The sequence below is a fragment of the Anser cygnoides genome, chromosome 1, assembly GCF_040182565.1.
Source record: "Anser cygnoides isolate HZ-2024a breed goose chromosome 1, Taihu_goose_T2T_genome, whole genome shotgun sequence".
Lineage (NCBI taxonomy): Eukaryota > Metazoa > Chordata > Aves > Anseriformes > Anatidae > Anser > Anser cygnoides.
In genome coordinates, this window is record NC_089873.1 from 66,960,809 (window position 1) to 66,984,295 (window position 23,487).

At 47.7% G+C, this 23,487-nt stretch overlaps 1 protein-coding gene across 3 annotated transcripts in view; it reads left to right on the forward strand.

Annotated features, from left to right (window-relative positions):
- Positions 1-23,487, forward strand: part of CECR2 (CECR2 histone acetyl-lysine reader) — a 100,500-nt gene extending 77,013 nt beyond the window's left edge. For 2 of the 3 annotated variants that reach the window (XM_048080445.2, XM_048080541.2), the window contains 11 exons: positions 2,102-2,258; positions 6,431-6,560; positions 6,851-6,888; positions 6,990-7,081; positions 7,353-7,479; positions 8,890-9,323; positions 10,546-10,674; positions 10,898-11,708; positions 13,822-15,205; positions 16,108-16,213; positions 16,475-23,487. In XM_048080445.2, coding sequence (XP_047936402.1) covers positions 2,102-2,258; positions 6,431-6,560; positions 6,851-6,888; positions 6,990-7,081; positions 7,353-7,479; positions 8,890-9,323; positions 10,546-10,674; positions 10,898-11,708; positions 13,822-15,205; positions 16,108-16,213; positions 16,475-16,480 — 3,414 coding nt within the window. In that variant the 3' untranslated portion in view covers positions 16,481-23,487. The remainder of the gene's footprint in view (positions 1-2,101; positions 2,259-6,430; positions 6,561-6,850; positions 6,889-6,989; positions 7,082-7,352; positions 7,480-8,889; positions 9,324-10,545; positions 10,675-10,897; positions 11,709-13,821; positions 15,206-16,107; positions 16,214-16,474) is intronic. The other variant, XR_007169601.2, reaches the window with a different exon arrangement.

A 23,487-nucleotide genomic window follows, 5' to 3' on the forward strand; every position in this document is an offset into this window, starting at 1 on the left:
GGTCACATCCTCAATTAAATCTCTAGTGTGCTGCTGACTTCTGAGGGCTGGTTCCTGCTCACCTCTTTCTCTTCCTGTTGATGGTTTTGTTTGGTTTCTATTGCAATTTAAAGATTGGACAAGAAAGTTAGGACAAAAGATGTTTAAAGACTGTCAGGATCAGGCCTGAAAAGAAGTTTGTAGCGCATGAGTAGAAAATAAGATAGGAAAGGGATATGAAAAAGAATAAAGAGCAAAAATGTAGAACCCAATTCTTTAAGTTGTTCTCTTCTTCTACTCGACATACCAGTGTCAGTCCTGGGCATCCTGGTGCTTAGATATTGATTAGTTGAAGGAAATATCTGAGAAAGACAACTGGAATGATTAGGGAGCTGGAAGGATTGTTTTATAAGGAAACATTTAACCTAATTACAGAAACAGAAGATTTGTGCAAGTGTCTGAGGAAGCCCATAAACATTGGAATGTGGCTGAAGAAGAGGGGAATTTATGCTGAACTAGAAAAGAGTAACTAGGAATAATTGGATGGAATGAGGGGATGAAAAATTAACTTCAGGCTGAATGTGAGGAGATGCTGGCTAACCTAAAGGAGTGTGGACTTGCAGAATGGTTTCCCTAGGAAAGCAGTGGAACCATTAAGTACTAATAGTTGGCAAAGAACTAAGGAAAAGAACATAGGCAGAGTTCCCTTGTGGTGACATCATGCTGTGGCTTTCACCTAAAAAGATGGCACAGAATAGGTGCTTTTGCTGTCCAGTCTGTCTCTAAAGGCAGGATATGGACTTGATATTGTGAAGAATCCTATAGCGCTCCCTTGGGCACTTTTCTGTAGCTGCTGGTGGTTGAAGTGTAATTCTCTTAATGTATTTTTGCTGCTGAGGACAGGACAATAATGTGGTGCTTGTCCACGGAGAGCTGCAGGGGCAGATTGTAGGGCAGCATTGTGTAGGGGAAGGAAAGGCAGAGAGGGAATGAATGTGCAGTAAAACCAGACAACATTTTTAGGCTTTTATCAAAACACCCCGAGGTTCCCCTTCTAGACAACAAAACAAGGACAAAATAGTAATCATAGTGCCAGATTTTTTCTGGGGATTAATAATAGGCCTAGGGAAGTTGATGGTCTGAGCAGCAGCCAGGGGACCCCAGCTGATTGCTAATCCTCAGGAAATACCTTCTGCTTAAGTGGTGGTTGCCGGTTAGTCCCTGAAATGAAGGTGGACAAAACTGTATGCACATTGTTCTTTTCTGGTCAGTATTCCCTGCTGATAAAGCACACATACCTTGATCTTGCAGAAGTCAAAGAGGTGGGAGTAGATGGCTGATTCATTTGTCTTATAATTAAATTAAGCCAATAAAGGTAATTCCACACTGCCATATACATACCTCTCACTTTATTGGAGAAACAGGAGCAGGCAATTCCTGGTCTGAGAAGTGTGCAGTCTAAGTGGGATCAAACACAGCCTTACAGCCTGCTGGGCGTGGGGAGGTAAGGAAGTGGGGCAATAAAGAGCCAGGCGTACTTGAATGAGAAAGCTGGCCAGGGGACCCAGCAGGAAACAAACAAATGACTGAGAGCTAGTTCATGGGAGATTAGCTCATAGAAATATGGTGGGCCTTAGTTTGAATGGGAAAGAAAAACACTCCAAATGATACCTTGACGTAAGGCTGTACTGGTCTCCTTTTCTATCCTAAGTACCGGGTATTTTATAGCAGAGCCAGGTTCAGCAGAGTAGTTCTTTCTGCTTGCACTTGTAACTCAGGACTTAGCTAGCTGGAAGGGGTGTAGGTGTTGCATAGGGGTGACAACAGCCAGATTCCTTTGCCCAGAAGGGAAGTCCATGTGGTACACCCCTCGTGGAGCAGCAGTTTGCCTAACCAATCACTTCTCCTTCCTTTGCCTTTCAATCAGTAGGGTTTCATTGCTTGGCAAGTAACTTTCCTTTACATGTTGCTTATTATCTGAGAAATCATATGTACATCTTTGCTGTTCCAGCCATTCACTGTAGGTATGCCTTAATACTTGCACAAAGTAAACCTGCCTCTGAATAAACCAGACTTGAATAAGCCAGTGCATTACAGTTTTTTGTGCACCGTTTTGTCACAGGTAAACCCGAATGTGCTCAGTTCGATGGAGAAGCAGAGGCGCAGGGAGGAAGAGGAGGAGCGCCAAATCCTTATAGCAGTGCAGAAGAGGGAGCAGGAGCAGCTGCTAAAGGAGGAGAGAAAAAGAGAGATGGAGGAGAAGGTCAAAGCAGTGGAAGGTATGTGCAGCCAGTGTGAAGCAGAGGTGGGAGATTTCAAAGCTGAGTCTGAGATCTTGAATTAAGATCTGCTATTTGCATCCCTCCCCTGTCAGGCAAGCTAATGGGAATAACTCTTCTTGGACTTGGCTTAGACAAATTGGCCTGACTGTATTTTCTTTTTGCCTTGTCCACCTCTCTGTGTTGATGGCTGTTCTCTAGTGTTCCCTTCGGTTTTGTCGTCTTCCTCAAGTCGTACTCATTTTTTCCTTGCCGTAGCTGTATTTTTCTCCTGCTATCCGTATTGTTCCTTAGTTTCCTTCTTTTGTCTCCTTACTGGGGTTCTCATAGATTCCCCTCTGCGCGGGATTAGCTGGCTTAACTCTTACTGAATAGTATTTGGTCCTTTTGGCCTACTGCATGATGAAAGAAGGATTCCTTTCAGGGAGAAAGGGAAGGGGACAACATGGGAGTAGTGAGTAGTATTTTTATATCGCTCCGGACCTCATCAGCTGGAGAACTAAAGGTGAGGGAACCAGACTAAATAGAGCACTGGCAGGCAGCAAATTCAAGTTTTGGCCTTGTTTTTTCATGTTTTTAAGTTTAACACAAATATAGGCTGTTCTGCAAGAAACAATGGTCTTGCATTTAATACGTAAGTCTGAAACACAGACTGGAGACATTCAGCCTGTACATGTAGGTACTGGTGTCTCATATCTAACCACCACCTCTCTTAGCCTCCCTTACAGGGATTTCTTTATTTGCTGCTTTTGCCACAGTGGCTGGCTGGGCTGTTGCAGCTCCAGGGAAACGCTGAATATTGTCAGAAAACTGTTCTCACAATGCATGGCAGTATCGCTATTGTGAATCCTTAGGTGGAGAAAGAATCAGAAAAGGATGGGGGGAAAAAAGGAGTTCATGCAAACCCTGTAAACTTTCCAAGATGAAACAAGTCTGCTACCAGATGTCTGGTAGCAGACCAGATGTTATCTAAGAATAGTTTCTTTTACCTGCTTACTTTCTAACCTTTTGAAAATCCAATTACTTGCTTGGCCTTTGGATATTTCTGGTTGCGGGTCTTGGCTAATCTGGTACTTTAAACTCAGAATCATCCAGCTTCCAGGTCTGCTACAGATATCTGTATCACCTTGGCAAATTGCATATTCTCTGTGCTTTAACTCTCCATCTGTATAGACAAAATTAATCTTCAAGATCCAGAAGAGTTGCAAAGATAAATCCAGTATTCAGAGTTGGTCAGGTATTGTTTTGATAAAAGCCTTGTCATTTACCTTTGGGGTAAATACAATAACTATGTCGTCTGATACAAACATACCAGAGCTGCTCAAAAAACTGGCATGGGGTTGGGCATTAAGCTGTTTTAAGCCATTTTGCATACATTAGTGCTTTTCTTGGCAGGCATGCTTTTATTTTGGTTTGAGCAGTTTCTTTCAATTTACTTCAAACTTGTTCCCAGTCAGTTTAGGCTAAGTCAAGAGAAGTCTGCTTTTAAACTGGTGCAAAAGCTGTTTGGAAAGTTTATTTGAATGGATGATCTGTTCTGTTAAATCAGTGCTACATTTTTCATCCATAGAAACAGCAGCTATCTGGGTAAGATTTTGGCTTCTTAACCATCTTTCCTTATTGCTTAATGGGTCTATGACTGTCAAGCACACCCTCTAACACCCTCTGTTAACACTTACTGTGATAGTTCTTATGACGGACAGAAAGTGATTTGAAAATGAAGTCATTTGTTTTGGTTGGTTCAGACTTGTTAAAGCTGGACATCCATTGACAGATTTTTAGGGTAACAAAGACTTTCCTGTATTTTGCCTTCTGCTTAGGATTTAACAATTTTGTAAGGTGTTCTGTCAAGGGGTAATATGAAACACAGGGTGGAATATCTGTGCTCTTTGTGACTTCATCAGCACTTCACCTGCATCTTGGTTTTGGACTGTATGCCTGTTTTTAGATCACATTCCTCTTTCCAGTGTGGGATTTCACTTTCCTTCACTCCAACGCACACCCCAGTTAGGGACCCTCCTGCTGGGCCCATCTGGACTTTCCTGAATTTACAAGTTAAAGCAGCTTTCTAGATTTCTTCCAGAACAGCAGGTTAGAATCTTCCAGTTCTCTTCCAGGTGCTGTTGTAACATTACCTCTCACATACATGACTTTCTATCTGTTTGAGGTACTCTTTAGGGCATTGGTTAGCATTTGGTATTTGGTGGCCTCTCAATCCAGGCCAACAGCATGGCAGCAAACTCTACCTTTAACATGCTGTATTAATTACTCCCTGTGGTGCTGGGACCTGTCATAAATCCCGACTGAGCTCCAGCCTGGTAATGGGGTAGCACTTTGCAATTCCTGTCAGTTTACCATGTCAGATGCTTGGCAGGCATTGATGGATTTCTAATATCCACGTGACCTTACCTCTTGGTTGCTGTTGGCATGATATTTTCCTTTTGTTGCCCAAGTCATTACCATATGTGTTTCTCAGCTTTTTCATTTAGGCATCCATAATAATGTCATCTAAGTGAGGTTAATTTTACTAAAGAAGCATGCGATACTGAACTGTGCTTGGACTGACTGATAATCTCTGCTAACTGTAGTTTGATTTTAGACTTCTCCTTATTAAATGGTGTAACAGATGCTGATAGATTCTGTACGGTATCTTAAATGAAAGTCCTGTCCTCCCAACTTCAGTGCTGTCTGGAGTCTTGCAACAGAAAATTTGGACCTTTTTTTTTTTTTTTTACCAATCTTTGATATATCTGGCCGTGGACCTCTCTGGAAAACATACACCTTGTAGCTATTCCTAAACAATATCCATTATCCTATTAGAGCATGCTTTCAGATGTGGATATTGTTCCTGGAGTAAAACCATGACTTGCAGTGGTGCCATTGGTGACTCTGACATCTCAGATTCCTTTCCAGAAAAGAAATCCATCACTTTTTTTGACTGGGCATGAGGTGTGGCTGTCAACTCTTCTTCAGAGAAGGAGTACCTGCATTTTCCTCAGTACCTACAGGAGAAGCATGGAAGGCTTTATTTAGCAGCAGAATGTCTATTTGAGTGGTGATTCTCTTGTGAGAGTAAAGACTAAATGCATACAGATAGGGTCATCCTGGAGATGCTCATTCCTAGTTTTCTTGTGCTCCTACTCCTCATCACAGGCTTTCTTTTGACTGGCAGAGTAGGAGAGCATATTAATACTGTTCTTCCAGATCAGGTACTTCTCAATTCCACATCATTGTCCAGAGATGGAGCCTCTGTTAGAGGATTTTGGCCAAGTCTCTCCAATCTTTCTTTCACTTGGGTGTTTCCCTGGTGTGGCTCTGTGGCCAATTTCCTGGGTTGTTACACCTGTGACATCTCTCCTTGAGCTGCATTTTCACAGAATTCTGCTTCAACAGAAAGTTGGTACAGGTGTTTAGCAAGTCAAATGAATTCAGATTTCCTATAACAAAAAGGAAATGAGGTTCATAAGAGTCCATAAACTTTCTATTATGAAGCAATCTGTTAGCCAGCTGTCTGGTTGCAACCCACCGGTTATATTACTAACGTTGCTTCTTCCTGTCTCTCACCTCTTAAACCAAAGCTGTCCCAGTGGCCCTCCTGTGTGGTAGCTTGCTCTCTGGCTGCTGGCCGTGAAGGCCTACCTGAACAATCTTCCCAAAGCTAGCTGTGGTGATGGAGGATGTTATTGACCCCAACTACTCGTTGCCACCCAGCTGGTAAAAGTTCACCCTTCCTTCAGCACTGTTCTTCATCAACCTCAGAGCAAAACCAGCTGCCGTGAGTTCACCTGGCTGAGGAATTATTGTGCCTTTTTGACAGCATGGGGACTGGTGGCAAGCAGATAAAGGATGGTAATTTAATAAGTCATGTCTTTCCATTTAACTGATCTATGCCTTGGTCTTTGCTTTGAACTTCTCTCTTTGTACCAAACTGTGGTCAAGAATTTGTCTGAAAGCTGGCATGGGGAGCGTCTGCATCACAGTAATGCTCCAAAATCACTGATGGATTAGTCAAGGGAAAATGAAGAGGTGTGTTTGTTGTGTGTGCTCAGATCCTCTGCTTCTTTACAGAGAGTTCTTGAGAGCTGCAGGAGCTGTCTGAATTTTCGCTGCAAGACGTTGTTGACAAGGAGTGCTGAATGGCTTTTTCTGCTTGTCTCCCCTTCCTGCTGCAGAGCGAGCCAGGAGGAGGAAGCTTCGTGAAGAGCGGGCCTGGCTGCTGGCACAGGGGAAGGAGCTGCCCCCTGAGCTTTCCCACTTGGATCCCAGTTCCCCTACCAGGGAAGAGCGAAGGACCAAGGATCTGTGAGTATGCAGCTGGGCATGCAGCACACCCGAGCAGTGAAGCCTTTGTGGGGAGGGGAGGAGAGGAGTGTGGTCATTCACAGGAATGAGGAGGGATAAGTGAGGTTGGAGAGCTGCAAGGAGTAAGCTGAGAAACATCTGGATTTGGTCCACGCTAGAGGAGTGTTTGTGATGAGGCCTGTTTGTTAACTTTGTGGCACTGCATGTGGCATGGAAGGGAGGATGAGGTAAGAGGGAATGTTTTATATGTCCTAAGTCTCTGTTATTCACTGTTGTTCTTCCAATTACAGCTTTGAACTAGATGATGAGTTCACAGCCATGTACAAAGGTTAGTCCACCTGTCCCAACTTTCCTCTTTGCATGACTTCTTCAAAGTGACACAGTCCCCCAGGCATGTGTGTGTAATCACATGTCTTTTGTTGCTACCAGTTCTAGATGTGGTAAAGGCTCACAAGGACTCTTGGCCCTTCTTGGAACCTGTTGATGAATCGTATGCTCCTAACTACTACCAGATCATTAAGGTAGGGAAAGCAGCCCAGCGTGCTTGACTGATGCTCTTTGTTGGCTGGGGTGCAATTATTTGTAAGTGTTTTGAAGTTCTGTGAGCTGTGTTATCCTCACAGTCAAGCAGCAGTAGTCCCTTTGGGTGTAGGAAATGCAAGAAGAGAGGCTGCCCCTCAGGAGAGCAGCCTCTGCTCTGCATGCCTCTCTGTGAGGAAGCTAGTAATTTATGTACCTTTGTAAGTCCCATTGCTCTTGCTGTAACTCAAGGGAAGTTTTGTTGAATTTCAGGCCCCCATGGACATCTCTAGCATGGAGAAGAAGTTGAATGGAGGTCAGTACTGCACCAAGGAAGAATTCGTGGGCGATATGAAGACCATGTTCAGGAACTGTCTTAAGTACAATGGTGAAGGCAGTGGTAAGAGCAGTAAGATGCGAAGTTCATCTATTTCCAGTGCTGAGTTAAAGCAGTCACTGATCTCTACCTACTCACCAGAACTTGATTTGTGCTTACTCTCTTTCAGGATATTTTTGAGAGGCCGGAGGAAAGCTCCTGAGTAATAAGGCCTGGGGATTTAGCCAGGTTTTTAGCACAGTTGTTATGCTGATACATGTGGCCTGTCATACTAAGGGACTCCCATGTTGATAGGTGGTGAAGGCAGAACATACAAAGAGGAGAAATTCTCTTTCTTTACAAGCTCATTCCTTTGTGTGCTTGCATGCATCTGTGTTCCTTTGTCTCATGATATCTAACACATTTTGAAGAACATAAAGAGTCTGGTCAGCCCCCAGTATTTGTTGAGTACCCCCAAAAAAAGTGAAAAATGAGCCACGTCTGTAGCCTTTTAGATGGAAAATGTATCTTTTAGGTTCCTTGGCTACTGAATGAATAGCATAAACCCACAAATGGGAAACCCTGGGTTTAATTGCCACACCGATTAAAATTCTGCACGTTGCTTAGGTAAGAAGTCACTCCCCATATGGTGGGTCCCTGCTGCAAACCATGTCTCAACAGCACTGCTTTGAAAGTGAAAACAGAGCTTCTCAGCTTGTCACTGTGGGCCCTAAGTAAAAGCATTTCTGCACTGCCAGTGGGAGAACTCTGTTGTCCAAGGAACTTTTAGTTCAGTGGAAACAACTGGAAAGTCATTTGCTTCAAGCCTTTGTGATTGACACCTCTCACATGTATTTTCCTTCTTATCCACCCCAATGAAAAGTAGGAGCCCCTCTGATCAGAACTGTCCTGTGGAAATGGCACAATCGTGACCCTGGTATTTGCAGTAGCTTTTGTGTCATGGTCAGCAAGTGCTTTAAAAACTGTAAATGGATAAATGATCTTTGCTGATTTTTTTCCTCTGTCTTGTAACATACAGCAGAGATTTGAACCAGTACAGCAAAAGCCTCTTGAACAGAATCAAATAACATTGCTGGAATTTAACGTTTCTTTTCTCAGCACTGCTGGCTAACAGTGCAGGTCACACATCTCTGCAAGCAGAGGTGGTGTTTGCCGTAATGTAATTCTTGGTACTATTCTGGGATGTTAGGTTAATGCTGACTGTGCAAGCCATGCTGCTAACGGTACTTTGTCATGCCTGTGTGCCTGTCCTCTGGTGGGGTTACTGAACAAATCTGATGCTGCATTGCTTATTGAGTTTAAGAGTATAGACCAGTTGTCAACTAGTTAGGAACAAAAGTCCTCCCTGAAAAAAAAAATTGTGGGGAGAGATGATTTGCCTGTTGAAATGAGGAAAGTCTGGTGTTGCTTAACTGTTTCTCTCTGTAAGGCTCTGTCCTTGATGTTGCTGGGTGTGGTTTTTTTTGATGGCAGAATATACCAAGATGGCTTACAACTTGGAGAGGTGTTTCCACCGAGCAATGATGAAGCATTTCCCTGGGGAAGATGGAGACACAGATGAGGAGTTTTGGATCAGAGAAGACGGGAGGCGGGAGAAGAGGAGCCGGCGGGCTGGTCGCTCCAGCGCTGGCAATGTTTGGACTCGGTCACGAGACCCAGAGGGAACAGGCAAGAGGCAGCAGCGCCTGGAAAATGGAGGGAAACCTCCACCATATCGAGCTACTTCGAGGGCTCCCGCTTCCTCCTCCTCTTCCTCCTCCTCCTCCTTCTCCTCGTCCTCTGCAGAGGATCCAAGTGGCAACCCCATGCAGCCTTCTCGAGAAGTGGGCCCTTCCAATGGGCGAGGTTTCCCCCGCTCGCTGCAGTACGGCAGCATGCCCAGCCCTGTGCCACATCCCGGCCAGATGGTAAGGAGTAGTTTCTGCTGTTCATCAATCCTGCCTGTGGAGGGAGGCAGGGAGGGAAAAGGGAATTAAACTCTCTCCTGTGGAATCCCTACTTTGTGGCAAGGATTCTTTCCCAGAGATTGAGGGTCGGAGCTGTGGTTTCTCAAACTGAAACTTTTCAGCCCTTAAATTTAAACCAATACAGTTCAGTCTTACCTGGTCTTTGTGTAGTTGGCTGAGGAGACAGGATTGGAAATAACATACTCCACGTTAAGAGCAGCTGGAGCTAGAAGAGTAGCTACTTCTGTAACTGGAGGCTGTATTAGATCGCTACCACACTAGTTAGAAATGGTCTACTAACATTTTTGACAGGCAAGTACCCATGTGTGGTTGGGCAGTCCTGGCTGCCCCACTTCTTTCTTTCCCTGGAGAGAGGTACGCTATTGTGCATGTAAAGCAGTCACGTTTCCTCTTTTAACCTCCAGTTTATGATGCTGAACAAGCCAGCCTTCTTTTGTCTCAATTGTTTGCAGATGCCTGGTAACTTTGTGCCATCTGCATACTACTGCATTCTGTGCCTTGATATTTATAAAAGCAGTAAACAAAACCACACATAAGGCCACCCTGGGCTGCAGCAGTGACCTCCCTTTAGCCTGATGTTTCCTCTCCGAGGGCCACCTGTTCTGCCTCTTCTATGGGCTGTTCCTCACCCATCCTTTACAGTCTTTTCCATTTTAACCCATGATGTCTTGTGGTGTAGTGTGACAGCTGCTTTTCTGAGATCCAGGCTATTCCTCACTTTTTTAGCTGGAAATCAAACATTTTAGAGTGATTCTTGTGATGCAGATAGCAGAAGCCAGCAGGAGAGCTGGAGCCAGTAAGTGTTTTGAAAGAAGTCCAGCATGTTCCCCATTGTTCTGCTTACGTGCTCTTGTGGTTTGCTCCAAGGACAGGAATAAACCACTGTCCCCTCCAGTTGTCTTGCTTGCTTCCGAATAGCTGGGTGGTAGGTGAGTGTATCACAACCTGAGCTCAGGGATATATGATAGACTTTGGCAGGGGAGCCACGTCATCTTGTAGAAAGGCCTACAGGTTTTTCATGGTATCTCCAAAAAAAGCCTGTCTGTTCTTCTGTGTGGCTCTTTTGGTTTTGGCTTACCCCCTGCTTGAAGCAGCTCTGCTGCTTTTCTACATCTCACAAATGGGTTTATTTCTCCTTCCTTCTCCCTTCCCCGACCCCCAGAGACCAGCTGTACCAGGAACGTTTGGTCCCCTGCGCGGATCAGATCCAACAAAACTGTATGGCTCACCGCGAGTGCCAGAGCCCCATCCTGGAGACCCGGTTCAGCAGCACCAGCACTTTGCCATGCAGGTAATTAACAAACAAAAGCTTCCAGATATGCTGCTGTCTGCTTTCATAACAACAAAGCAAGGCACCCAGTGCCCTGGAGGTCCCCTCTGCTCCCCATGGTGTGGGGATGCCCCGATGGCCACAGCGGTGGCATTGCCTCTCCTCAGATCAGCCTGCTGGCACACCAGTGTCAGTCTTTCCCCACCTCCCTCTCACTGCCACCCCTCTCTCTCTCCCTCCCCAGCCGGCCGTGGGACTGAGCGAGCACCGTGGGCACAGGCTGGCTGCCCCTGAGAAGCAGGTGTGTGCAGGGCCGACCCACGTCACCGGCCTCGGACCCCGTCCTGGCACCCTGCAGCTGGGGCGTGTGAGCGGCCCCCCTCCGGACACCGTCTACCCACCAGCCCAGTTCCAGCAGGGCTTCCTCCCTCCAAGGCACAACGGGCCTCCGGTGAGGCCACCAGAAGGCTCAGAGGTGCCCCCTGGACATATGTACCGGCCCTACAAGTACCTGAACCGTGGGCACCCGGCCCTGTGGAATGGCAGCCATAGTGCCGCCAGCCAGGGTGCTGTGGGGCCAGAGGAGAAGGCACCCATGGGGCCAGCGCCCTCGCTCCAGCCCCGCGCCATCAGCCATATGATGGAGCCCCGGGCCTTACGGCCTCCTCTGCCTCCCAGCCAGTGGACTGAGCAACCAAACTTCCTACCTCACGGGGTGCCTCCCTCAGGGTATATCAGACCACCCGGAAAAGCCGCAGGCCAGAGGATGCCACAGCCACCAGCTGCTCTGTTCGGGGGACCGGCTCAGGTTCAGAGAGGGTGTCAGGGTGGGGACTCGATGATGGACAGCCCAGAGATGATCGCGATGCAGCAGCTGTCCTCCCGCGTGTGCCCGCCGGGCGTGCCTTACCACCCTCGCCAGCCGCCCCCGCCACACCTCCCTGGACCCTTTCCCCAGCTGGCTCACGCTGCCTCTGCCGGCATGCCACCCCCCAAGCCGGTCATGGGGAACGGGAGCTCGCAGGATCAGACCATGGAGCCGGAGAGCAACCAAGGTAACTCCCCGTGGCACTGACTAAAAGCCACCCAGAGGCTTCTCCCCAGTTCTTGCTGCTGCCGGGCTCTTTGTAGGACCTCAACAGAGAATGCAGCCATGTGCCTTGTGCCTGTCCTGAACACATCAAGGGTGCACAAGCAGCCACAGGGAGTGAGGAGCTATGCCCTGGGGTTGGGAGTTCATGCATAGTGGGTGGGTGCTTGTGAGGAGTTGGGGAACACCCCATAGTTTAGCTTTGCTGCTCCAGACTCTTGGGGTCCCGAGCTTAAGTGTGTTGCAGATGCACAAAGCCTGTATCTGCAGACGTGGCTTTATTTGGATTTGCACCACTAGAGAAGTGTGAAAGATGCTCTAACTTTCAGGCTCACTGGGGTCCATTTTAAACACTGGCTGAAGATCAGCAACAAAAACAGGTTTTATTCTAGAAAAAGATTAAATTTTTGTTTAAATAGTTGTGGGGCACATAGTTTATACACATCTTTTTTCCTTCAAATTCTAAATCAGAATATCTTTTCTGCTCCAGCCATCACTTAGATTTTTCTAAGATTTCTTCATTTCACTGTAACCTGTCAGAGGTCCTCTCCAGCCCAGTTATGCCTGCAAGTTATCAGTTTGCCTTTGGGTGCACAGTCTGTAATGCTTCTAGAACTCACTTGGATTTAATATAAAAATTGAATCTGCAAAGAGTTAGGTAAGGAGAGAAGACATTATGTGAATAAATGGTTTAAATACACTTCCTTGAATATGTCAGTATGGCTTCTCCTCTGAAATGCACATGTGCCTTGTGAGCTTTACCTCTCAAAATCTTCACAGAACAGGACTGCCAGAAAGGCACTGAAAACCCATGTCAGTTCAGATGAGATGGCAGCATGTCATGTGTGCCACCACAAGTTTCTTTCTAGTTGAATTTCATTCATTCTAGCTGGTAAACTAGAGATCAAAAAAAAAAAAAAAAAAACTTCAAACAAACCTAAAGTAGAGACAAAAAAAACTAGAGATCAAAAACAATTTTTTTCATTAATTTTAGCTGGTAAACTAGAGATCAAAAACCTTGTATCTTTTATCGATCCCTTGTGTGCCTTGGACTAAGAGGAAACTCTTTCCTTGTGTGGCATTGCTTAAAACTCATTATCATTTAACTGTGCTGGATATAGAACAGAGACTGCAAGAGGACGTTGAGTGATTACAGGGCAGAGTGGCCGCATCTCCAAATCACAGTTGGTTAAAATATGGCTGTGATCAGCTTCACAGTACCTTGCTATGTGGTAGTGCTTTTGCCCAACTGTGGGCAAGCAGGCTTTGTGGACCAGAAGGGGGGGCAACACAGTGTAAAGTCAAAAAAGCCCTGTCTCTTAGCTTGCTCTCGTGTGGATTCTGCAGTATTTCCCAAAGCTGCCTCTCCATGGGGCAGCCTCTGTACACCTATGTGTCAGAGCAAACCTGCATATGCCATGTTTCTCTCGTGGAAGTGGTTTGCAAACTACAGTGGGGCTGTATCTTAATGGAAATCATAAGGATTCTGTTTACATGCCCCATCTTTTTAAGAGAGGTGTGCAACCCTATGAGTAACTTTTAAAAGAGCTTTTTCAAAATATCAGCCAACTTTGCAAAGTTTGGAATTGCTATGGGTCTCTGAAAGAGCAACTCTGTGTTGGCTGTAGAAGGGGACTACAGCTCCACAAAGCCCACAGTTAGCATGATGCTTTGCCCCAGCCATCTTGTGAAGAGATCTGAGTAGAGGATGGGATGTTGTAGGCTTTGGAGTACTTCAAAGTCTTTGGAAACAGCTTCTTGGTTTAGAAAGTCACTCCTCTTCCATTTGAATAGTTCAGCAAAATGGGGTACTTTCTCCATCCTTTCTCCATCCAAATGTTGGAGATTTATCAGGGCTGGGACTTTGTGTCAGCAGCCAAAGTGGAGAGAGACCCAGCATGACTGCGGCTGCTGTTCTTGCTGTCAAAAGTAGACGGTAGGAGGTTGTTTTGGCACATCTGGCTAAGCTAGCAGGAATTACTCTGGCAAATTTGCCTTGGGTGAGCATGCATGTGGGGCAGGGAGGGCTGACGTGCAAATCAAGACCAGCACCTGACGCTTCCCCCCTCTCTTTCCAGTGGAGCCACAGGCGGGCGTGGAGGAGAAGGCTCAGTGCATCAGCATTCCCGACGGGGCCTATGCCAAACTCCTACCTCATCCCAAGCCCCCCCTGCCCATGGAGTGCACCCGACATGCCTTGCCCCCAGAGGAGGGGGACGGCTCCGGCCTGAAGAGCGACCTGAAGGCAGGGCAGAGCAAGGGCGCCTGGCCGGCCGAGAGCAGCTATGCTGGCCCACAGGGCTGCGTGAGGGACCTGGCGCCCGCCTCCGAGCGAGGAGGGCCCATGCCCGAGAACGGGGCAGCGGGTGAGGGGCCGGCAGAGGGGAAGGGGCTGGCCGCCAGCCTGATGGAGAAGCCCCTCTGCAGCGGGGGGAAGGCTCTGCCCGAAGCGGCCGTGCCTTGTATGGGGCAGGGCACTGGCCTCCCTACCATGGACACCAGCACCGTGGGGGCTGCCCCCAACCAGTTCCACCCTCTCTACATGCCTGGTCTGGAGTACCCCAATTCAGCCGCACGGTACCACATCAACCCAGGGCTGCAAGGCTTCAGCCCGGTGATGGGCGGGAAGCCTCCCCCCGTGTCCCACCCACAGCATTTTCCTTCGCGGGGCTTCCAGCCGAGCAACGCCCACCCCGGGGTCTTCCCCCGCTATCGGCCCCACCAGGGCATGCCCTATCCCTACCAGCCCCAGCCTCAACCTTCCTACCACCACTACCAGCGACCGCCCTACTACGCCTGTCCGCAGGGCTACTCGGACTGGCAGAGGCCTCTGCACCCCCAGGCCAGCCCCAGTGGCCACCCGCCCCTGGCCAGACCCCCGTTCTCCGACAGGGGGAATGTGAGCAGCTTGCAGGGCTGTGAGGCACTGAGCGCTGCCCTGGCTTCTCCCAACCGCATGGACATAGCGAGTGCCAAAGAGGTTTCTCCGAGCGACGGGCAGGATCTGGGGCCTGAAGATGAGAAGTCTGAGGAATCGCAGGAGCGGCCGGAGAGTCCCAAAGAGTTCCTTGATTTGGACAACCACAACGCAGCCACAAAGAGGCAAAGCTCAGTGGCAGTGGGAGAGTTCCTCTACGGAGCTCCCCCGCCTCACCTGGGTTCGGGAATGGGATTTGGGCCATCGGCTTTCCCTCCCCACGGGGTAATGCTACAGACTGGCTCTCCCTATGCATCCCGGCATCCCGCCAGCCATTTCCAACCCAGGACATATGGATCGCCCATGAATGCCCACCTGTCTCATCATCATCCAGCCTCTGGCCAGGCCAACGGCCTCTCTCAGGAGGGACCCCTGTACCGCTGCCGGGAGGAGAACATAGGTCACTTTCAGGCCTTGCTGATGGAGCAGAGAGGCAGTGGAGGTGGCATGGGGGGGCCACCCCAGGACTTGTATAGATCATCGGGGTAAGAGCGTGTTTTCTGTGAGAAGGCAAGGTGGGAGGGGGCGATGCCTGGGTAACAATGTGTGCTGGGTATTCTTGAAAGGCCCAGGCTGAAGTCGGAGGAGCTGGCAGGTGCTATGAAAGGCTAACCGGTTACTCTTAGACTCTTGGAGTGAGAGGTCCCTTAGACCTTTCTGGGAAACAAAGAGAGTCTTGCTGCAGCTTTTTAAAACACATAATTTTAGCCATCATGGAGACCTGTTAGCCTCTCCTGTCCATCTCCACACCAGTGCTTTGTTTTATCTGGCAGTATTTTGTTAATGTGTTGTCCAGTGTTGTGCATCCCTTAATCAAAGGGTCTCATACTATTTTCTTTGCAAGAATTTTATTACATCTTTCTCATAGTGCAACAGAGTACCTAACTGAAGTGGAAGTTAGCCTCTTGTTATGAACTCCTCTACTTTAATGTCACCCTCTTCTTTCTTTGCCCTTCCTCTCTGTCTCGTATTTCCCTTAAAGAAAATCAATTCTCACAGAGATTTTGCATATTACGTTTTATTCCCAAAAGGAAAATTTTGCTACTTCAAAAATTCCCTGTTCAGACTTCATAAATGTGCTTCAGCTGTTACTGTTTTGCCATAGTTCCATCATAACTTGAGCGGTAAATCTTGTAAGGCAGACATGGAGAAAAAGGACCCAAAGGACTTTTCTCCTAGTGTTCTAGTGTTGAGGGGTTACAGCTGTGTCACTGGGGGAGGGGGACAGGAATTAAAGTTTGTGTTTGGGGGGGGAAGCCTTAAAAAAGAAGACATGCAAAATGCGTACTTGTATGTGAAAGTTGTGTGTGTATGCATTCGGTCAAGTAGATGGGGTTCGCTCTTGATGTTCATGCGCTAAAACTCTCTCCATTCAACCTGGCTCCAGAATGCAAATGCATCAGGCTCAAGTTCCCTTCCCGAAGATGCCTACAGCAACCATGTCCCGGGAAGATCTGACGCCACAAAAACCATCAGCGTTGCCTCTGGATCAAGTAAGGGTCGCCAAAGAGAGCAGAGCTCAGATGAGAGCCTTTTTTCTTTCTCACAGTTAAAGGAATAAAATATTTGTTAAGAGTGGGAAGCATTGGAGGAAGCTGGGAAGTGAGCTCACTGTTAGGTAGAGGAATTGGGGATGTCTCTGTAAAACGCAACCTGGGCTGACAGCGCTAGCTTTAAAGTAATTGCATGAAATCGTGAGACTGTTCCTTCCTAAAGCTGCCAGTTAAAGTCTCCAACTCTTCTTCCTTTTCCAGAGCTAGTCCAAGGAAGGAAGGACCTCATGAAGACGAAAGCCACACGTGATTTGGACAAGGGGGAGGAGGGGCAGGCCTTCCTCCCACCCTCCCCTCACCCAAGCAGCACGTAGCTTCCCAGGTCGGTGGAGCATGGTGCCACGGCGGCTTTTGTGTTGGAAACCTGGAGCGGTGCAGGGCCCCAGCCGGCCGAGCAGCTGGCTCGCCACCACAGGGCGAGCATCGCCAAACTAGTGGCTTTCTGTGACCGGAGACTGCGTCTCGTTCAGGGTTTGAGGGATTTTTGGGGTGGGGAGGGCGGGGGTAGGGGCTGAAACTTTCATTGACTGCTAAACTCAGGTATATTTTTCAGGGTGGAAGAGGACGATGATGGAATTTTACTTGTAGTATTAACGTGTGTGTTTTGGAGCTGGATCCAGTTTACAGAATTTAACCTGTTGCCTTTTTAAATAAATTTCTGTTGTTGGTGAATGTATTGTACATAATGGGGGAGGGGGTGGGCCCAGCTTGTAGTGGGCTTAGCACTGGAGGAATCCTTAACTGTTTACAATCATATCACACTGCTGAAATCTTTCAGGATAAGGGTGAGGGTTTCGTGGGAGTGGGGAGAGGTGAGGGAACATGCAATGGATGACTTGCTGTCCTCTGCAACTGAGACACCAGCTGGTAATTGTTTGACTGAATAGCAGGAATGGCTCAGGGGCATAACATGTCCTCCTCTTTCTCTTCTCTTCTTCCTCGCCCTCTCACCCCTGCCTCCACCCCTCTGGATCCAGGGCCTGAGTGCACTTCCAGCTCCCTGTCATCATAGGGGAACAAGGAAACCAGGACCAGGAATTGAAACCAGGACAGGACACTCATGGCATTGTCCCTTCTGTTAGCATAGTACCCTCCTCCCTGCCTTTCTTGTAGGAGTAATTTATGCTCTAGAAAACAGAAAATGGCACAATTGGTCATCTTAGACTTCTTTCAGTGAAACCAGTGCAGCTGGGTGTGGAGCAGCACCTGTCCAGCAGAACAAATGTGCAGATCTGTACCTCTCCCTGCCTGAGGAGGGGAACCAAGTCCCTCCTTTCTTTCTCTTTCCTTGCCTATTTTCACCTCTTAGCAGCAGCAAAGCAGAAACCACACCAGGATTCCTGACAGCTCTCAGTTGCCTGTGAAAGTAGGAGCAAAAGGCTGCTTTGGGGGAATGGTTTGTTTGCTAGTGTGAGCTGTTTGTTGGCCAGCATAGTTGGGCTTGGTGTTTACAAGAAGCCAGTGATTCAGAAAGCACTGATTTTGAAATCAGATGTTGAGGTGGAATGGCTTGGGCAGTGAGTGATGAGAGAGGTGTGTGCTTGAGCTGAGTCAGTTTACCTCCATTGTTTTTGATGTTGTAGCAGCAAGTACCACGGGGCCAGTGGCGGCTTCCCTCAAAGGCAATACTCGGTTTGCAGGCACTTTTCACCAGCAGCAGCACTGCACGGGGAACCCCTCATTGACAAATCAGTTCAGTAGGCATCTCTTCTGCAGCTATTTATCCATATCTTGAAACTAGCACAGCTGAATATTCTTGGGGGAGCCGGGGTAAAGCAAGGTGGAGTTGCTACACTGTAAGACTGGGCAGCAAGGTCTGTTGGACCAGAGCCCTAGTGCAGGCTGGCTCTGGAAGGACAGCGGTGTGTATATATATAGTTAAGAAGGACGTGCCAATGTGCTGGCCATATTGTGCTTGCAGGAGCACAAGTGGCAGCAGAAGTGAGCGCGTGAGGACAAAGCAGTATGCCCTTTGGTCAGCAGTACCAGCCAGGGGAAGGTTTTATTCTCCAAGTTTCTGGAGAATTTTTGACTGCTCCGTCACCTTGGATGGTGCTGTCACCCCTATTAGCTGGATTGCACTAGCATGCACGGCCACACCACCTTTGTCCTGCTGTGTATATCGACCATGTGCTGGCACAGTTGTTCGAGCAAATGGCAGGTAGCATCTGACTGAGCCATTACTCCTTCTGTCCTCAGCTTCTGGAAACACAAAAGGCCTAGAAGATGAGAAATGATCTTTCTTGAAAAAGAAAGAGGAAAGACTGATATATTAGTGCCACCCTTACAAATGAGTCTCAGTCCCTGTTGCTACAGTTTTGCCTCTGATGAGCTATGTAGAGCCAAGGCATTTTCCAAGCCTAAGAGGAGTTAAACTTCTTCATGCTAGTCCCACAAGTGTGTTTATAAATTCACTTCTCCTTACTCACTGCTGCAGCTAGCCTGTGAACTACAGCTGCTCTCTGTTCAGTCCAGTGAGTTGCCTGGCTTAGCAGGCTCCTCCCAAAAAGACAACTTCAGCATAATGTCAATTACTTTACTAAAAGGAGATTTTTTTTCCCTGTTAGTGTTCATCACTCAGGGAACAGCTGTCACTGGTGGATTGGTATAAACTGGAATAGATAATCCTGAAGGTTATTCTTGGAGTGAGAAGCTGGTAACTGCTCTACCCGGCCAAGAACTATGCTGTGGCTGATCTGAGTTTGTCCCAGATCTGAGGGTCTACTGCTGGCTTATCAGTTGGCAGTGGATTTTCAGAGGGGCCCCAACTGCTAGGAAATGCAAGTCTGGATATTTAGCCTTTCCTTCACTGAAGCAGTAATAGGTATTTATGAAAAGGCATGCAAGTATAACTGCTATTCAGGCCAATAAACCCAGCACAAATGAGAAAACTATTGCATCTCTTTTTCAAGCAATCTTTACTTTATTTGGTTCGTTTTCATTAAAAACAGAAGAACTGTGAAATGTAGCTTGTAGCAAAGTATTCGAAATTCTGGAAATGTGAACATAGATTCTGCAAACAACCCTTGCCATACTTCAGCCTGTGTCTTCTGTATCACGGACAGCTACTCAAATATTTGAAGTGCCTTTCAGCTCGTTGTCAGCTTTGTGGAACAGGAGGTTTTGAAGCTATACAGAATGAACAAGCCAAAGCACTATTGGTCTTCAGCTGGAACCAGCACTGAAAACATGCTTCTGGTGGTCATGGCATTTGGATGAGTACCAATCCTAGATCAAAACAGGAGGAATAAGAAAGGCAGGAATTGCTTGTAGCCTGTGCAGAGAGGGTAGTAGAGTGTTAGCGATAGATACTGTGAGGATCCTACGTGGAGTATGAGATGTGAAGGTATAGTCCCTTACCTGACCTAATGGAAAGCCGGGGAGGAGGTGACTTGCAGAGGGTAGGTGAAACAGTAGTGAAACTGACTCCCTCCCCTTGGGAGGTTTTCTAGGTAAAAGGCTTTTGATGTAGTTGGTAATTCTTATTAAAGCAACTAACAAGCTGCTATTGGGAGGACACATGGTTTGTATTAGAAAAGTACTAATGTAGCGTAGGGGGAACTATGGCTGGGCTGTAGCGACATCCTGGGGACAGGGCATGCTCAGATCAAGAGCTGCTTGTGGAACCTTAGCTCTGAGTTTCCAGACGTTCAAATGCTTTGTTCATAAATGTTTTGTGGGTTTGGTTTAGTTGGTTTTGTTTGTTTGTGATTATGTGATGACATTGAGGCATCCCCCAAAAATGAGAGCTCTATCTCGCTAGGTACAATCTGAACAAACCACTGAAAATTTGCACCCCTCAAAGCCCCCAGGGACTGGGAGCAGATAGCTAAGGTAGAACAAAAGCAAAAGTACGTGGAGAGAAGCAGAAAACATGAATTTCATTGTTTATGGTTTCCTAACCTATGCTGTGCAGGACGATTTGTAGATATTGTGAAAGAGACAGGTTTAAGTAGAGATTTAGAAGAGAGGAATGGCAGCCCTTTAGGCACAGGATGGTACTTTTTTCCCATAAGTTGGTGTTACAGTGCAGGAACAAGGGAACTGCGTTTTAAAATGTCCTTGCTTTTGACTGTTGTATTTGCATCACTCTCTCAAATAACATTTTAACAGAATATAGAGATATTCTGGACTCTGATTGGATCCCCTCTTTCTCATCCCCCAGCATTGTTGTAATATAGTATATTACCAGTTGGACCCTTTTCAGAAAGCATATTGAGCTAGTGACTTTGCAAAGTTTCCTTACTTTTCCCATATGGAGGATGTGTTTTGCTGTAATTATGGATATACATGTTAAACAAGGCTGTATAATAGGAAGAACAAATACGATGTCAAGCATGCCAAAAGTTCCCAATATTCCCAGCGCAGCTTTGTACTTGTCTTCTGGCTTTTCAGCCTCTCGCTCTTCCCACCACCTCTGTCTTTGCGAATGGTGTGTGGTGTTCACAGGCTCCCTGGGTGCTCGATTGTCATTATAAATGCCATTGTATAAGCTTCCCCTGGGACTCTGGTGGCTTTTGACATCTTAAGCACTACAGACCCTGGCAATTCAACTAAGTATTTTAAGAAGGTCAGTAGCTCAGGCTTCACAGTGATTTTTAGCTGTGTCCAGCAGAAGCTTGCAGTTTATAAATTCCATGGTGTGACCCACCAAACCACTTGGTAGCAGTCCAAGACACCAGTCTGCAATGAGGAGGACAAAAGAGGAAAGTAAATTTGAAGTTTCAAGGCCCAACTGGCTTGATTTGTGACTCTAAAGTACATGAAGACACTTTTCTTGGAAGAGCTTCTAATTCCTTCTCGTCTGCCAAATGCCTTTCCCATGCAGACTTTCTGAAGCAAATCTCCTGTGTATATTTTTGTAAGTGTGGTTTCTCAGGGTCTTGGAGAGCTATCAGCTTGATGTCTTATCTGAAAGCTAGTCACAGAGGCTGTCTTTCATTCTGCTGACTGAGGCGGTTTCCCTGCAGCTCCTTTCTCTTTACACCCCAACACTTCTCCATTTAAAATGAAAGTATAATTAGACAACAACCCGCATTTTTCTCTTCTGCTGATCTCTGTCAGTCTTCTGTGCATCTCTGCGTTGAGCCAGGATTATTGCTTTGCTCTCTGTGGCTTTGCTCGGTGTTTGTTTCCCAAGGAGACACCTCGGAGTTGCGCTGTGGAGTTTCGGAGAAGGTGCCACAGTACGTAAGGGGAAGCAGAGGAGTCGGCTCTGGCAGAATTCCTGTTTTGCTTTAAGGCCGGTGCTGGTGGTTGAACAGCAGGTGTGCGAGTGCCGTATCCTTTCTGCACGGCCGAGGTTGAGATAGCAGGCTATGAAAGTGGTGTTGCAGCTGCAGGCCATGTGACAAGCTTTAAGAGCATGTGCTTATTGTAACCAAGAAAGCATCTCAAACGTTGACCTTCCAGCCTTTCCCCATCTGTACCTGTTTAACATACAGATGGGGGTAGAGCACACTCTGGCTTGGCAGGACCCCTGCCGCCCATGCGGAAGGAAAACGCTTTTAACCAGCACATAATGAACTAAGCGTTCTGGTGTTCACTCTGCTGCCCACCTCCCTCCAGCACACTGCTCTGAAAAGGCGTTGGGGGGACCCTTTGGATAGGAGCTGCTGGGATGGCGAGAGCAAAGCTCAGTCTGCCCCTAGAGAAGATAATTCAGGATGGTGTATGTATTTGAACCTAGGAGGTAACATCCAAATGCTCCTTCAAAGCGCAGGAGTAGTGAGCTGTGTGATGCCATGCCCTTTTTGGCTGCTGTCCTGCCTTTGCTCACATGCAGTATTTGAGAGACCATGGAGCGCTTTGTGGTTTTACTGCAGCTGGCCTTGAATCCACTTGGGTTTTTTCTCCTTATTCTGCAATGGTGACCTAGATTTCTTTTGGAAAAAGTCTTCCTCTTTTTGAAAAGTAGGATATCAGAGGACAGTGCATCCAGGAGCCAGTGAGAGAGAGCTACATCTAGCAGTGGAAGAGGGGACGAAGGACTAATTAGGGCTAAGGAATAATTGGGATTGTCACCAGTTCTAGCAGGTGCCTCTGTTCTTTGCCTCTTTATTTGGAAACACATGGCTCACTGGCAGAAAGGTAGGAATTGGAAAAATCTAAGTAGAAGTGACACTTAGTGACGCTTCTCAGTGTGTGGGCAAAATTCCATTGCGGTGGACAAAGTTGAGCCAGGTGGCTGTGACGGGCTCCTTTGGCCTTCAGACGAGTGAGGGGCAGCAGACACCTCATGCATCGAGCACTGCCTAGCACGTCAGAGGAGCCACCTCCCCTTCCTAAGCTAGTCAGGCAGCCACAGGAGCCTGGGCCTCAACTTTTAGTCCGGAAAGTCCTCTGGTCACCCTTTGTGTCATGCGCCGACATTTCCTCTCTCCTCGCTTTCCTCTGCTCACTTTGCTGCGGTCAGTGGCTGTCAGATGCGGAGCTGAGAGCTCGCTGTCCAGGGCAGGGCAGGCGGCTGAGCTTGCCAGCTGTCTCTGCATATGCATGTAGGAGGCAGGCAGGGAGCACAGGTTGCCCTCCTTGTGACGTGAAGGTGTCCTCGGTGGCTAAGCAGCGCTCCCCTGCGTGCCCCCGGGGTTCACCGCCCTGGGATGGCGGTGTCTGTCCCCCTGCCAGCACAAGGACCTGCTCCTGGCCCTGCTGCGGGGATCCCGCGTGCAGTGGCGCTGTGGCAAGGGACCCTGCCATGTCTACCTCCAAGGTGGCTTTGGTTAAAAATACACTGTGTACAGCCCTGAAACCCGTTGCCTCTCTTCCTTGCTAGCTCAACAAACACTGCTGCCTGATTTTCCTGAGCAATAATAATGTGCAGCGGTGCAGCTTCGACCTTCCCCTGCTGTGTCAGGGAGAGGACGGCCATAAAATGCGCTGCGGGGCTCCCGAGTTCTCTGGGGGAGCAAGGTGCTTCCCGCTGCCTTCCCAGTGGCTGTGAGGTTGATTGAGGTGGCCAGCAGAGAGCCGGTCACTCTCCTGCGGGTGGGAAGGGAGCAAGCTGGAGCTGAGCCTTGTCCGTAGCCTGGGTTCAGAGCAGGTAGGAGAGGGGTGGGCGCACCCTGGAGCAACTCACTGCTGTTTGACTTGGTGCTGGGCAGGAGGCAGCGGGCGCCTGTGCCACTACATCTGTTCTTCTGCAATTGGGTGATGTTGGGTGGTTGGGTTTGTTGTTTTTGTTTTGTATTATTGTAAGTTTGTAAAGAATGTAA